The sequence below is a fragment of the Lycium barbarum genome, chromosome 2 (assembly GCF_019175385.1).
Source record: "Lycium barbarum isolate Lr01 chromosome 2, ASM1917538v2, whole genome shotgun sequence".
In the NCBI taxonomy this organism is placed as follows: Eukaryota; Viridiplantae; Streptophyta; class Magnoliopsida; order Solanales; family Solanaceae; genus Lycium; species Lycium barbarum.
This window is the reverse complement of record NC_083338.1, coordinates 130,521,958-130,534,525: the sequence shown is the minus strand read 5'-3', so window position 1 is coordinate 130,534,525 and position 12,568 is coordinate 130,521,958. Positions and strand designations below refer to the sequence as shown.

At 34.4% G+C, this 12,568-nt stretch overlaps 2 protein-coding genes across 8 annotated transcripts; both read left to right on the top strand.

Annotated features, from left to right (window-relative positions):
• The first annotated feature begins 1,627 nt into the window (after window positions 1–1,627).
• LOC132627248 (SH3 domain-containing protein 1-like) lies at window positions 1,628–11,895 on the top strand. 7 transcript variants are annotated; one of them, XM_060342494.1, is made up of 10 exons: window positions 1,628–1,981; window positions 4,954–5,067; window positions 5,391–5,583; window positions 6,562–6,769; window positions 7,028–7,114; window positions 7,233–7,427; window positions 8,723–8,785; window positions 8,947–9,111; window positions 9,232–9,306; window positions 11,603–11,895. In XM_060342494.1, exons 4-10 carry the CDS (start codon window positions 6,749–6,751, stop codon window positions 11,726–11,728), a joined length of 732 nt encoding a protein of 243 aa, XP_060198477.1. In that variant the 5' UTR covers window positions 1,628–1,981; window positions 4,954–5,067; window positions 5,391–5,583; window positions 6,562–6,748; the 3' UTR covers window positions 11,729–11,895. The 7 variants fall into 7 exon arrangements, with proteins under 7 accessions (XP_060198477.1, XP_060198473.1, XP_060198471.1 ...); XM_060342490.1 differs by having other exon boundaries at window positions 1,629–1,981; window positions 5,435–5,583; window positions 6,562–7,114; XM_060342488.1 differs by having other exon boundaries at window positions 1,629–1,981; window positions 6,562–7,114.
• On the top strand, window positions 1,922–6,312 carry LOC132628910 (SH3 domain-containing protein 1-like). Its single transcript, XM_060344661.1, has 5 exons — window positions 1,922–1,981; window positions 4,954–5,067; window positions 5,395–5,583; window positions 6,069–6,215; window positions 6,301–6,312. Exons 1-5 carry the CDS (start codon window positions 1,922–1,924, stop codon window positions 6,310–6,312), a joined length of 522 nt encoding a protein of 173 aa, XP_060200644.1.
• Window positions 11,896–12,568: the final 673 nt, after the last annotated feature.

Here is a 12,568-nt window from a genome sequence, read left to right as displayed (position 1 = left end):
GTTCAAAACACGATTAATATAACATTGTAGTTTGTGCTCCGTATCTAAAACTTTATTATATTAGTGTTTGCTACGAATATAAAGTGTGCACGTTTTTTTTTGACGTTGTTTGTTTTTTTAATATGGGATTCACTTTTTTTTATATTGCTGATTTTGTTAATATGGGGTCCACTTTTTTTTCCCCGTGAGTTTGGAGATAGTGGATTCCACTTTTTTTACTTTTTTTTTTAATGTTCAAAACACGATTAATATAACATTGTAGTTTGTGCTCCGTATATAAAACTTTATTATTTCCCCGTGAATTTGGAGATGGTGGGTTCTACTTTTTTTACTTTTTTTTTTTAATATTGGTTGGTTTGTGTTTAATATGTGGGCCCACAGTTAACATTATAGTTTGTGCTCCGTATCTAAAACTTTATTATTAGTGTTTGCTACGAATACAAAGTCTGTAGTTTTTTTTTTTACATTGTTTATTTTTTTAATATGAGATTCACTTTTGTTTTTATATTGCTTGATTTTGTTAATATGGGGCCCAATTATTTTTCCCCGTGAGTTTAGAGATGGTGGGTTCCACTTTTTTTTTTTTTTTTTTAATATTCAAAACACGATTAATATAACATTGTAGTTTGTGCTCCGTATCTAAAACTTTATTATATTAGTGTTTGCTACGAATACAAAGTCTGCACGTTTTTTTTTAATATGGGATTTACTTTTTTTTTATATTGCTTGATTTTGTTAATATGAGGCCCAGTTTTTTTTCCCCGTGAGTTTGGAGATGGTGGGTCCACTTTTTTTTTTTTTTTTTTTTTTTTAAATTTTCAAAACACGATTAATATAACATTGTAGTTTGTGCTCCGTATCTAAAACTTTATTATATTAGTGTTTGCTACGAATACAAAGTCTGCACGTTTTTTTTTTGACATTGTTTGTTTTTTTAATATGGGATTCACTTTTTTTTTATATTGATTGATTTTGTTAATATGGGGTCCACTTTTTTTTCCCCGTGAGTTTGGAGATGGCGGGTTCACCTTTTTTTACCTTTTTTTTTTAATGTTCAAAACACGATTAATATAACATTATAATTTGTGCTCCGTATCTAAAACTTTATTATATTAGTGTTTGCTACGAATACAAAGTGTGTACGTTTTTTTAATATGGGATTCACTTTTTTTTTTCCGTGAATTTGGAGATGGTGGGATCCACCTTTTTTACTTTTTTTTTTTTTTTTTAATATTAGTTGGTTTAATATGGGGACCACATTTTTTTTTTAATATTGGATGGTTTTTGTTTAACAGGTGGGTCTAAAATTTTTTTGGGCCCACAAACGGACGACGAAAAAGTGCACCATCCGGTGCTTCTAATATAGTTGATTTTTTTTTTTAATATTAGTTGGTTTAATACGGGGGACCATACTTTTTTTTTTATAATATTGGATAGTTTTTGTTTAACATGTGGGTCTAAAATTTTTTTGGGCCCACAAACGGACGATGAAAAAGTGCACCATCCGGTGCTTCTAATATAGTAAATTTTTTTTTTTTAATATTAGTTGGTTTAATACGGGGGACCATACTTTTTTTTTATAATATTGGATGGTTTTTGTTTAACATGTGGGTCTAAAATTTTGTTGGGCCCACAAACGGACGAGGAAAAAGTGCATCCGGTGCTTCTAATATAGTAGAAAAAGAAAATTTCCAACCCCACTTTCTCTTTTCTTATTGGTTATTGCTCTTCTGGTATGTTTGTAGCTTTACCCGTAACAAAAAAAGAAGATAGATTCTCTTCCTCCAAGAAAAAGGGTATAATCCATGTATGTAAAGCACCTTTTTGGGCACCCTTTTGCTTGTTATTAAGTGGGGTTGTGTCAAGATTTTGAATTACTACATAGTACATACTTTGGGAGAACAACTGGGAAGGACTTAATATGGAAGCTATAAAGAAACAAGCAACTAAATTGAGGGAGCAAGTTGCTAAGCAACAACAGGTTTTGGTTTTTATTTACTTTCCTTTAATACAGTTATATGTTTGTTTTTTGGTTGGGGAAGTGACAATTATATCTTTTTTTTTTCTCCTTTGTTTGGTCTTAGAGAAAAGTTGAGATAAGTTTTAATCAACTTCCTAAAGTTGTTACTCATTTAAATGGACAAAGATTCCATTTTTGTTTAATATTATTGCATCTTATTATGAGTTACTGTATTGTTTCATTATTTTTATTAATATTATTCTATATATACTTATCTGTTTTGAGGATTTTTGGTAGAAGTGGCAAGGTACTGAAGTTTGTTTTTTCTTTTGTTTATCTCAGAGAAAGTTGAGATAAGTTTTAATCAACTTGCTATAGTTGTTACTCATTTAAATGGACAAAGATTCCAATTTTATTAATATTATTGCATCTTATTGCGAGTTACTGTATTGTTTGATTATTTTTGTTAATATTATTGCATATATATTGCATACATTTATTTATTTATTGAGGATTTTTGGTAGGAGAAGTGACAAGTTACCAAAGGTTTTTTTTATTTCTAGAGATAAGTTGAGATAAGTTTTAATCAGCTAGCATAGTTATTCCTGGCAAAGATTCCATTTTTATTACTAATATTATTGCATCTTATCGTGAGTTAGATTATTTTGTTTTGAAGTTTATTTGGAGCCTGTTAGAATTTGTTTGTGTATTTCAAGTTTGGACTTTGGGCAGTTTTTAGTTTTGCTATTGGACAACAGCGTAGTATATATGTTTAAGTAAGAAAAGAATTGAACCTGAAGTAGCTCTGGTAGGATTTCTTAAGTTTTGTGTTGCTTTGTCCATGTAGCAAGGCAATAACATTCGTGTGCTTCCGATAACATAACAAGCCACTAGAACTAGAGAAAAATAAATTTAACTGGTGATTTTAAGAGGTATAGCCTAGAAGTGAGGAACCCCGATCACCAATCATAAGGTTGGGGTTTCGAGCCAACAAGGGGCTAAAGTAGGAAAGGGCATCACTGCTTCAGGGAAGCCAACCAGCCTGCTGACAGATTGGCTAACCTGAGTCACAGCCTTGATGAAATTCAGGTGTTCAACTCTTTTACTGACCTTCCTAACAACATCAAAGGCTTAATAAACATGGACAAATGGAACCTACCATCATTCAGGATCAAACAAAAAAAGCCTTCTCAAATAGTTTATGATCCTCCTTGAGTTGTATTTCCTTTTGCAGTTTTTGGTTAGGAGCCGAGGATCTTTCAGAAACAGCCTCTCTATCTTCCGAGATGGGGGTAAGGTCTGCGTACACTTTAACTTCCCCAGACCCCACACTATGGAATTTCACTGGGTATGTTGTTGTTGTTGCTGCTGTTTTTGGTTAGCACTTAGAAGGATAGTCTCATCTCAATGATCATGTACAAAGTTTGGGATGCCAAACTCAGTATTGTAACTTCTTGCACATAAATGATCAATGGAGAAAAAAAAAAAAAAAGTAGGAAAGGGCCACTGTTACTATCCTCGCTTTGGTGGTGGGTTTTTTTTTTGTTTTGGGGGGTGGGGGTGGGGTGGTGGTTCGGAGTGGAGGTACCTATATAAAATAGGGTGGTTCTCTTTGGAGCTATGAGTATAATTATCTTTGGAGCAAGTAAGAAGAGGTGGGGGGAATGAGGAAGGGAACTTGTCAATTTACTTCATTTGGCAAAGTATTATTCTTCTCCTCCTGTTGCTTAGTACAACTGGAAAGAAGTAATAGACACCTACCTGTTAGCTTCCTTTCCTATTACTTCCTACCAAAAAGCCTAATTTAGTCCTTAACAGAGAGGTGTAAGCCCCGAAAGCCTTTGGTATGCTGGTAGGGCAAGAGGCCCTTAGACCCAAGAAAAGGATTGAAGCACCTCGATTTCATGCAAATTGGACATTGAGCTTTTCGTATAGGTGTCTAGAGGCTAATATTCTATTAAGAAAGGAGGAGAAAAGGCAGATCAAGCAAAAATCCTTTTCCTCTTATAAAGGGGAATACATCATTTTTCTGTATGTCCATTAGATGTATATGTAATTTCGTCAATAATTTGTTGTTTGCCGTTTTAAGTTGGAATATGGGACCTTGATTATATACAACAACAACATACCCAGTGTAATAAGTGGGTTCTTGGGGGGGGGGGGTAGAGTGTACGTAGACCTTACCCCTAACTCGAGGAGGTAGAGAGGCTGCTTCAGAAAGACCCTCAGGTCAAGTGCAGCAATCAAGTAGTTATGAAAAAGGCAATACGGCAGTGACCTTGATTATATACTAAAAGAAAATTCGTAATAATACAACAAGCAGTTTTTATTTAACTATGGTATGTGAATCCTACAAGAAGCTGTTCCCGGCTACTTACCAGCATCATGTCTTCAACTTAATCTGTAATGCAACATTTCATTGGATCAATCTGAAATTATTCCGCTACATTTATAAGTTTCTGTATCTCATACTTCTCTTTTCTGTAACGTTTCGGTTGGGAAAGTAATTAGTTGTGAGTTCTAATTCCTGTTCCTGCTGATCTAGCCTATGACTGTGATTTCCATAAAAATAGTTCCCGAATTTTTCAAATCACAATAGAAACAATAGTGAAATGTGAAAGTCAATGTACTGTAATTGTTAGATGCAAGTGGAAGGATGCCTTTCTTCAGAGAATCTTCCGAGAGAACAAGGAAACCATACTCCTGGATCATCTCTCTGCTCTTGTAATTTTTAGAGTTATGAGGAAACTGAGTTGGAACCAAATACTTGACTCAAGTATTTGGAGATGACTAAAATAACTTACTAATAAGGTTATTCCATAAGTAGCTGACCCAAATACTTGACCAACATTAAACAAGTAAATCCGAGATTTGTGAGATCATAAGCTGGGTCAGACTAGTATGGTAATCATTAAAATATGAGTTCAATCAAGATATTTTATGTAGATGCTTGACTTCTATCATGAAAGAGCTCATATTCTGCTTTTTATTAGGCTATTTTGAGACAACTAGGGCACTTGGGCCATGAATCTGTGATGGTCGATGATGCAGAACTGGAGATTGATCAGCGACTTCAGGAATTATATATATCTACAAGGGCTGCGAAGGTAACACCATTACAACTTTGTTAACTATTTTCTGTCTATTAAGAAAGTCGTCAAACTCAAAGAAGTGAATAGGGTCCCAATAGAGATAGGTCAAAAGCAGGCGGATATGCGTGTTCCATATCCTAAATTGAGTGTAGGTAGAGATCCATATGTAAACATAGTTTTTATTTAGATTGGCCCAAATCTTTTTTGATTCCAGTTAGTAAGAGGGATCTTGAACGCTTGTAAAAAATTCTATTAAGAATATCCTCTTGTTAACAACATATGGATATTTCTTGCAAGCAAAAATCTAACTTTGTGCACTGTATCTTTTGTTGCTTCAGATAGCATGTATATGGAAGTCTCAATTTTCAGCTTGATCTTGCAGCTAGAAAGTTGGCAGATAATTGTTATAAATACGGGGGTGAGAATCAAAATAATCCTTCTACCTTGCCAAAGGCTGCCGTGGAGTTTGGAACTTCACATGCTGCAATGGAAGATCAAAGGGAAATTATGCTAGGATTTCTTGGACAACAGGTTAGATCTATGCTTGTTTAGCTTTACAGTCATGCACACTCCCAATTGTTTCCCACAAAAAAGATATTTATATTATGGAGATTGAAGGTCACCTGATGAAGGTTATTTTTGTCTGTCTTTTCCTTACCATTTTGCCTCATTTCTTGCAGCGGGAGTTGTGAAGTCATGCTTTCTGATTTTAAGCTATGCACAATAAATGATTGACAGTTTAGAAGAAAAAATGTGTAGAGACCAACTAGGCAGCATAAAACAAATAGACATGCATAAGGTCCAAAATTATGCACTTCTCACGCTTCATACAATGCAAAAAGAATAATGCATCAGTAAGATCTAAGTTCAAATCATTTTTGAAAAACTTGAATTTGTTATGTGCCTTGGCAGAATTTGATAAGTCAAGCGCAAAGCTATCTGTTTCTGATGTCTAAATAAAACAACAAGAACAAATAGTCAGGTATCTCTCTGACATATCATATAATGCATTAAAGTATGTCAAGCACATATATTTCACTTATGATGAGAGCATTCTATCTGGGGTTCTTAGGATGGTTAAATTTGGAGAGAGATATTTCTCTCTTGAGAGGTTAAAACTTGCAGATGCTTTTAGCATCTTCAGTTCACATAGTGAACTCAAGGTATGTTTATTGATGAGTTATACCTCTAATGACAAGATACCTGAAGTATGAATCTCTACTGCTTTTAGCCCAAGATGTGATGTAGGTGAAACTATAAAATGGTATAACTTGATGAACCTTTTTCTAGCCCCTGAAATATGAATCTCTACTGCTTTTAACCCAAGATGTAATGTAGATGAAACTATAAAATGGTATAACTTGATGAACCTTTTTCTAGCATTATGCCTTGGGGATTCTAGTATTCCTTTCTTGATTCTTGATGAGTATTAGATTTGGCATAGTGACTGTGGCCATCTCTTGGTTCGTAGAGCGCATAGTGTTTGATCATTTTTCCTTTTAGCTGTAGGTTTGTGAGCCGTTGAGAGCATCAATACATATGCTAGCCTCTGGTTTTTCTTCTACTCTATGCTTGGTCTACAATGGGTAATGCCCTTCAACATCAAAGATGCATATGCTAGCTGGATACTCTGGAGAGTTGACAAATCCATTAAAAGAATCTGGAGAATGATCCCAACAGTAATTTTTTGGACCCTATGGAAGGAGAGAAACAACAGGTGCTTTGAAGGAATCTCAACTCCTATTTGCTCTCTAAAGTCTAGGTGTTTAGTTTAGTTGGCATTTTTTTGCCCCTGTAAACAATGTGGGTAACTTTCTAGACTTTGTTAGCTCCTTTTCTCTAGTTCAGTAGAGATAGGATATCTTTAGATTGTTCTACAGGTTTTTGCCAAGTCTGTCAGCTTTTCCCATCTGTAACCTTACATCTTCTTGATGTTTTACTAATGAATTTTATTACTTTACCAAAAAAAAAAAAGAGAGCATCAATACATGGTGCTCCTTTAGAAGATGCTCGCCATTTGACTCACCGCTATGACAGAGTGCGCCAGGAGTTTGAATCCCAGGTATCTTTCAACCTTCCATTTTTTCTTTTTTTCGGGTGTGTTAGGGGTATTAAAGAACATAAAGCAACATGTCATGCAAGAAATCTGGTAGTTTTAAGTGGATTCCCGCTCTTTTCAGGCTACTGAAGTAATAAGACGCCAATCAAAGTTTAGAGAAGCTTCTACTGAAAGTTTGGCAAAGCTTAAAAATGCAGAAACAAGATTGTCGGAGCTCAAATCTTCGGTGTTGGTTCTTGGCAAAGAAGCAACTGATGCCATGTTATCTGTAGAGGAGGAGCAGCAGCAGATTACTTTCCAAAAGCTTCGTACCATGGTATTGCTTGTTCATCTTTCTTCATTCAATTCATATGCGTGTTATGCTCACAGAAGTATCACAATTGGTCTTGGTGTTGTACTGATAGCGTTAGTTATTTGCAAATTTTGTTTCCGTTATAACGGTGATATGCTGAATGTACAAATGGAGATTGTTACATTTTTAAAGTATGATCTGTGCATCGTTGTTGAACATCTTGATTTGGCCTTAAAGAAAGACAAACTGGTTTCATTTGAAACAGAACGGTGAATGTCTTCTCTTTTAAGGATATACCTTGTTCTGACATCACGATTGTGTTGGCTAACTTTAACTGCTTAGTCAAATGACCTTAAATTGATACAATTTAGTTTTAGGAATTGTAGTTGCTAACTTCAGTCATTTGAAATGAAGGAACACAATGGACATAGATACTTCGTAGTTACAACATTTATGTAGTTAAAATGCTTCTCATAATGGAGGAAAACATAGACCTGCTAGTATCTTTGAATATATTTTGAAATTTGAAGTTAAGGTCACCGGAAGTAGCCGATCACTCTAAACTTAATGATGCACCCCTCTATTATTGTGATGACAATGCAGGTATTGAAAGTCATGTTAGTGATTAATTTAGGACTAATCAAAGTTTCGTTTTTTTGTTTTTTTAACCACTTCCCCAGGACTTCCCCCTTTTTGCTCCCTTGGTGTCTCAATCCCACAACCTTGGGGTTGGAGGTGGAGGGTGCTTACCATCTGAGCAACCCCCTCTTGTCAATCAAACTTAATATAGCATAGGGAAAATATTATATTAACTAATGTAGCATTTGGAATAACAGGATCATAATACTAGTTCTTGGAAGTGTAAAAAGTAATTTTACTATTTTGATATAAATACCAGTGGTTGAGGGCCAAATGATCAAGCAACTCAAATTATCTGGGATACCTTGGCATAATGGGGTCATAATGCGCTTTTTCATGACATCCACTTGACTGGTTTTCTGCGAGATTGGAGATCCCTATGTTCTTAGTTATTTTGTTTAGCTTGAGAACACCTAGGTCATTGCTTTCTACTTTTCTTCCCTATTAATAAATATTATTACTAAAATTTTCTTCCTATAAAAGTTAAAAAGAACAGAAAGTTCATGGCAGACTTGCTTTTTCATTTTATTAACTAGTACTTAGTGCAAGAAGTCTTGAACACTTTGGTGAAGTTTGATTTTTCTCTCCTGTTAAAACCTACACTATTTTTGTCTCTGCATTGATCACTTCAGGTTGAAATCTGTGTGATTCGTTTATCTAAAAATGATTTTAGCTTGCAGGTCGATGCTGAAAGATCTTATCATCAGAATGTTGTTTCTATTTTGGAGAAGTTGTATTCTGAGGTCTGTAGATTCAAACCTTTATTTTCTCCAAATCGTTCGAATAAAACTATTCAATTGGGATTTTCTGTTCTGCAACGCATAGAATCGTAAACTTCTATCTTGAGACAATGAGATAAAAAAGATAAATGACATAAATGTTTAACATTTTTTCTTGGGGTTAGATGCTTGAAGAAGAGCAATTAAATGAGTCATCTCCACAATCTTCAAATTCACCAAGAGTTTTGCATGATACAACTTCAAATGGAACTGAGCATCCAGAAGCTGAGGATAAAAGTCCTACCTATTTTAGTGCCAAGGTACCCTTCTCAAAAAATTTTAGTGCCAAGGTAAGGACTCTAAAAGGGTTGGCATATTTACTTCTACAGAGTACTCCTTTGTCCTCAAAATCTGGATCTTTCTGTATTCGCCTCAATATTCTTTGATCTCCTCGATTCTTTGGCTGGTAGGTCATGCACTCGTTTGAAGCCCAAGCAGATGGCGAGCTAAGTCTAGAGGTTGGCGATGATGTGGTAGTTCGGCAGGTATTTATCTTCGTTTCCTGGTTAAGCAATAGACACGTTACACTGCCTTTATTTTATGTGTTTTGCATGCTTAAGTTGACATATTCTGGAGTACCTCGACGGTAACATCAGTTTAAGAACTTTCTGTATGCATAGTTATTGCTCCATGATATGTTCATAAGCCCGAAGTGCTTTCTTACTATGGGGTAGATATTAAACGGTTCACAATTTTTTTGCTAAAAGACAAGTGAGGCTGTACGCTGTACGTGAGGTATTGTCATCTCCCGGTTATCAGTCAAAATCCAAAACTACAGGTCAATGGTCTCTTTATTTGTTGATGTCCCTTTCAACTAGCCAGTTCTAGCAGTAGTAATTGTAGGAACTAAGAGTATGTTTCATCAAATCCTTCTTAAAGTTAGGACAGAGTAGGGGTGTTCATAATTCGGTTTGGATTGGTTATTGATTAAAACCATAACCAAACCAATTTAGTCGGTTTTTAAATGTCTAAAACCATAACCAAACCAAATAAAATAATAACCAGCGGTTTGGTTATTATTGGTTTGGTTCGATTTTTCAGTTTATGACTAGCAGCCATGAGACTTATCAGTAAAACATTAAAAAGTTGAAAAAGACATGTTTTTTTTTTTTGTTCAAACGATAACTTTTATTTATAGTTTAAGGTGGAACATAAATCATAGAAATATTTTCACTATTAGTGATAGTGTAGTACTCAAGTTACCCAAAGTTGTTAAACTATTCCATAGAGCTAAAAACTAACTTCGTAGTGGCTGCATCATTTTTGTCATCTTAATACACATACCTGGAAATAAAGTAGAGCATAGGAGCTTTTAGTTGTTGTTACAAACATACATATTAATTAAACACAAAGACTACCTAAAATTAAAATAAAAAATATGACATAAAAAAACTTTGTGTAATGATCCCAAACCCCTTAATTCTCCCATTTTATTAAAAAAAACTTTGTGTAATGATCTCAAACTTCAGATTTTTTTCTATCGTTATCCCAAGGCTAGGGTCTCGACTACAAGGAGTTGTTCTTTTATGCTTTTTAAAATGATTACCCATGGAAGAAGTATTAGGGCATTATCATGTGCTTAAGTTGCACCAAATGCTGATGTTACTGAAGTATATTCTATAGGAATCTCCAAATCTACAACCTCTGTCCTTTTCATATGAAAAATATTAGAAGTTAGGACCCGTTCAGACAAGAAAAAAGAAAGGTATAAATTCGAAAAAAAAAAATCAAAAAAAAAGAAGAAACAACCTAAAATCAAATGGCTGACAAAGAAAGGCTAAAAATTTAAGTTAAAGACATTAGACTCTAACGTGAGCTTCTGTTAGTAGGTTTACACTTAACACTTAAAGAGTTAAAAGACTTAAAGACATGGTCCTGGATATATTCTTAAAAACATGGGCCTTAAACAATCATGTGAAATAAGTAGATCAAAAATCAAATTAATGATTAAAAGGTATAAAATATTTATAATTATTTATGAAAAACTAATATTATACATATAAATAATTATAAAATGTATGTATATAATTTATTATAATTTATCGGTTTGGTTCGGTTATTTATTCGATTATTTTTTAATAGAATCATAACCAAGCCAAATATATCGGTTTTTAAAATTTAAAATCAAATCAAACCAAACCAAATGTCTGTTTTTTTATTCGATTTGGTTAAATTTTCGGTTTGATTTTGGTTTTAACCAAAACCGTGAACAGCCCTAGGACAAAGTCCCAATCTGGATCAAATGGTGGTGGTAAGACTAATATTGGTGGATTATAATATATAGTAGGTCAGTAATTATCCTGCTTTCAAAATAGCTAACAAGAAGCGAGGGGCTTCGACATTTATCGTTCTTAAGTTGCCACCTTTTAACTTTTGCATATGCTGAATAGATGAGCCTTATGAAATCCCCTGGTATATGATGACTAAAGATTTGGTGTGAAGAATCTTAAAAAGTGCTGCTAATAAAAGGGACACTAGGCATATTATTTCCCTCTTCCTAAGCCTGGGTGGGTAGACTTGCCGATATCTTTGTTGGTGGGAGATAGCAAGTACCAAGTGGATTAGTCAAGGTGCACGCAAGCTAGCCATGTTGTATGACCCCGAGGAATCTTCCGTGTCTCATGACTTCAGATATTTTGACTGTGCTTTGTTCTGTTGATAATTTTCTGGAGGTATATTTTGGATTAACAAATTGATACTTATCTATGTAGCAGAAGCACACAATCTTTTAGCAAGCAAAATAAGTTACATTCTAACGATATTGCATATGGTTAACTATAGGTAGCTCCAAATGGATGGTCTGAAGGAGAATGCAACGGTAAGTCCGGTCGGTTTCCCTCGGCTTATGCTGAAAAGTCACACAAAGTACCAGCAAGCAAAATGGCGGAAACGGATACCACCCCATAAGATAAAACACTAAATTATCATGCTACCTTCATATAAACCTTTGCTTTTTTGTAAATTTCCACTTGTATAGGTGTTTGAGGAGTTTTCCATTTTGCTTTTTTTTTTTTTTTTTTCCTTCTCCCGATGTAAACGCATCAAAGCTTATAATCAAGTTTGTTATTTGCTGATGTCCCAAGATCAATCAATTTTGATACGGGAAAATGCATTATTTTGCACTTGTAATTGATAAATATTATGACTAATTCTAGATCTTAGTCTCCATCGGGTCGTTGGTCCTCAACCTCCCCTAGCTAACGTTCCGGTGCCTGCTTAATTCTTACAGTTCTATCCAAAGGAAAAAGAAATTGGCTCCTTTGCAGCAAGGAAAGGAAATAAATGGAGATTACTATTTTGACATAATTGACAAGAAAAGAACTATGCATGTTGAAGTACGTTGTATTGCCTAAGGGCTAGGTATTTTCCAAGGCTAAAATTGCATTGCTAACGCTTATTGTTCAAAGTACTTGACCTATTTTTTGAAACAATCATTAAAACTATACTTAAACACACTTTTTCGTGAGTTTCACGCTCAAACTAAGTCCTATCACCATCTATCTATTGTAAAACACATCTAGGTGATAGTTCAGGTATGATTTCGTATAAGCATAGGTATGACATTTAAATAAAGGACCAAGAGATATAGACACACACCCAATTGTACTCATCGAAAAATAGAGTTTATCTGAATAGTTAACCTTTTTGGATAATCTTGAGTTCTTTTTCAGTTTTTCAATTTCAAATGACATGTCATTAAGACAAGGTTCTTTTGAGTAGATTCACTGTTATCATCACGTGCAAAGC

What these genes read in the sequence shown, in the direction of transcription:
- LOC132627248 (XM_060342490.1), top strand. Translation starts at nt 6,995, where the DNA reads ATGAATTTTATTACTTTACCAAAAAAAAAAAAGAGAGCATCAATACAT. An exon ending in GCCAGGAGTTTGAATCCCAG is followed by an intron (nt 7,115 to 7,232) that starts GTATCTTTCAAC and finishes CGCTCTTTTCAG; the next exon opens with GCTACTGAAGTAATAAGACG. An exon ending in CAAAAAATTTTAGTGCCAAG is followed by an intron (nt 9,112 to 9,231) that starts GTAAGGACTCTA and finishes TTTGGCTGGTAG; the next exon opens with GTCATGCACTCGTTTGAAGC.
- LOC132628910 (XM_060344661.1), top strand. Translation starts at nt 1,922, where the DNA reads ATGGAAGCTATAAAGAAACAAGCAACTAAATTGAGGGAGCAAGTTGCT. An exon ending in AAGTTGCTAAGCAACAACAG is followed by an intron (nt 1,982 to 4,953) that starts GTTTTGGTTTTT and finishes GCTTTTTATTAG; the next exon opens with GCTATTTTGAGACAACTAGG. An exon ending in TATCTACAAGGGCTGCGAAG is followed by an intron (nt 5,068 to 5,394) that starts GTAACACCATTA and finishes TGCTTCAGATAG; the next exon opens with CATGTATATGGAAGTCTCAA.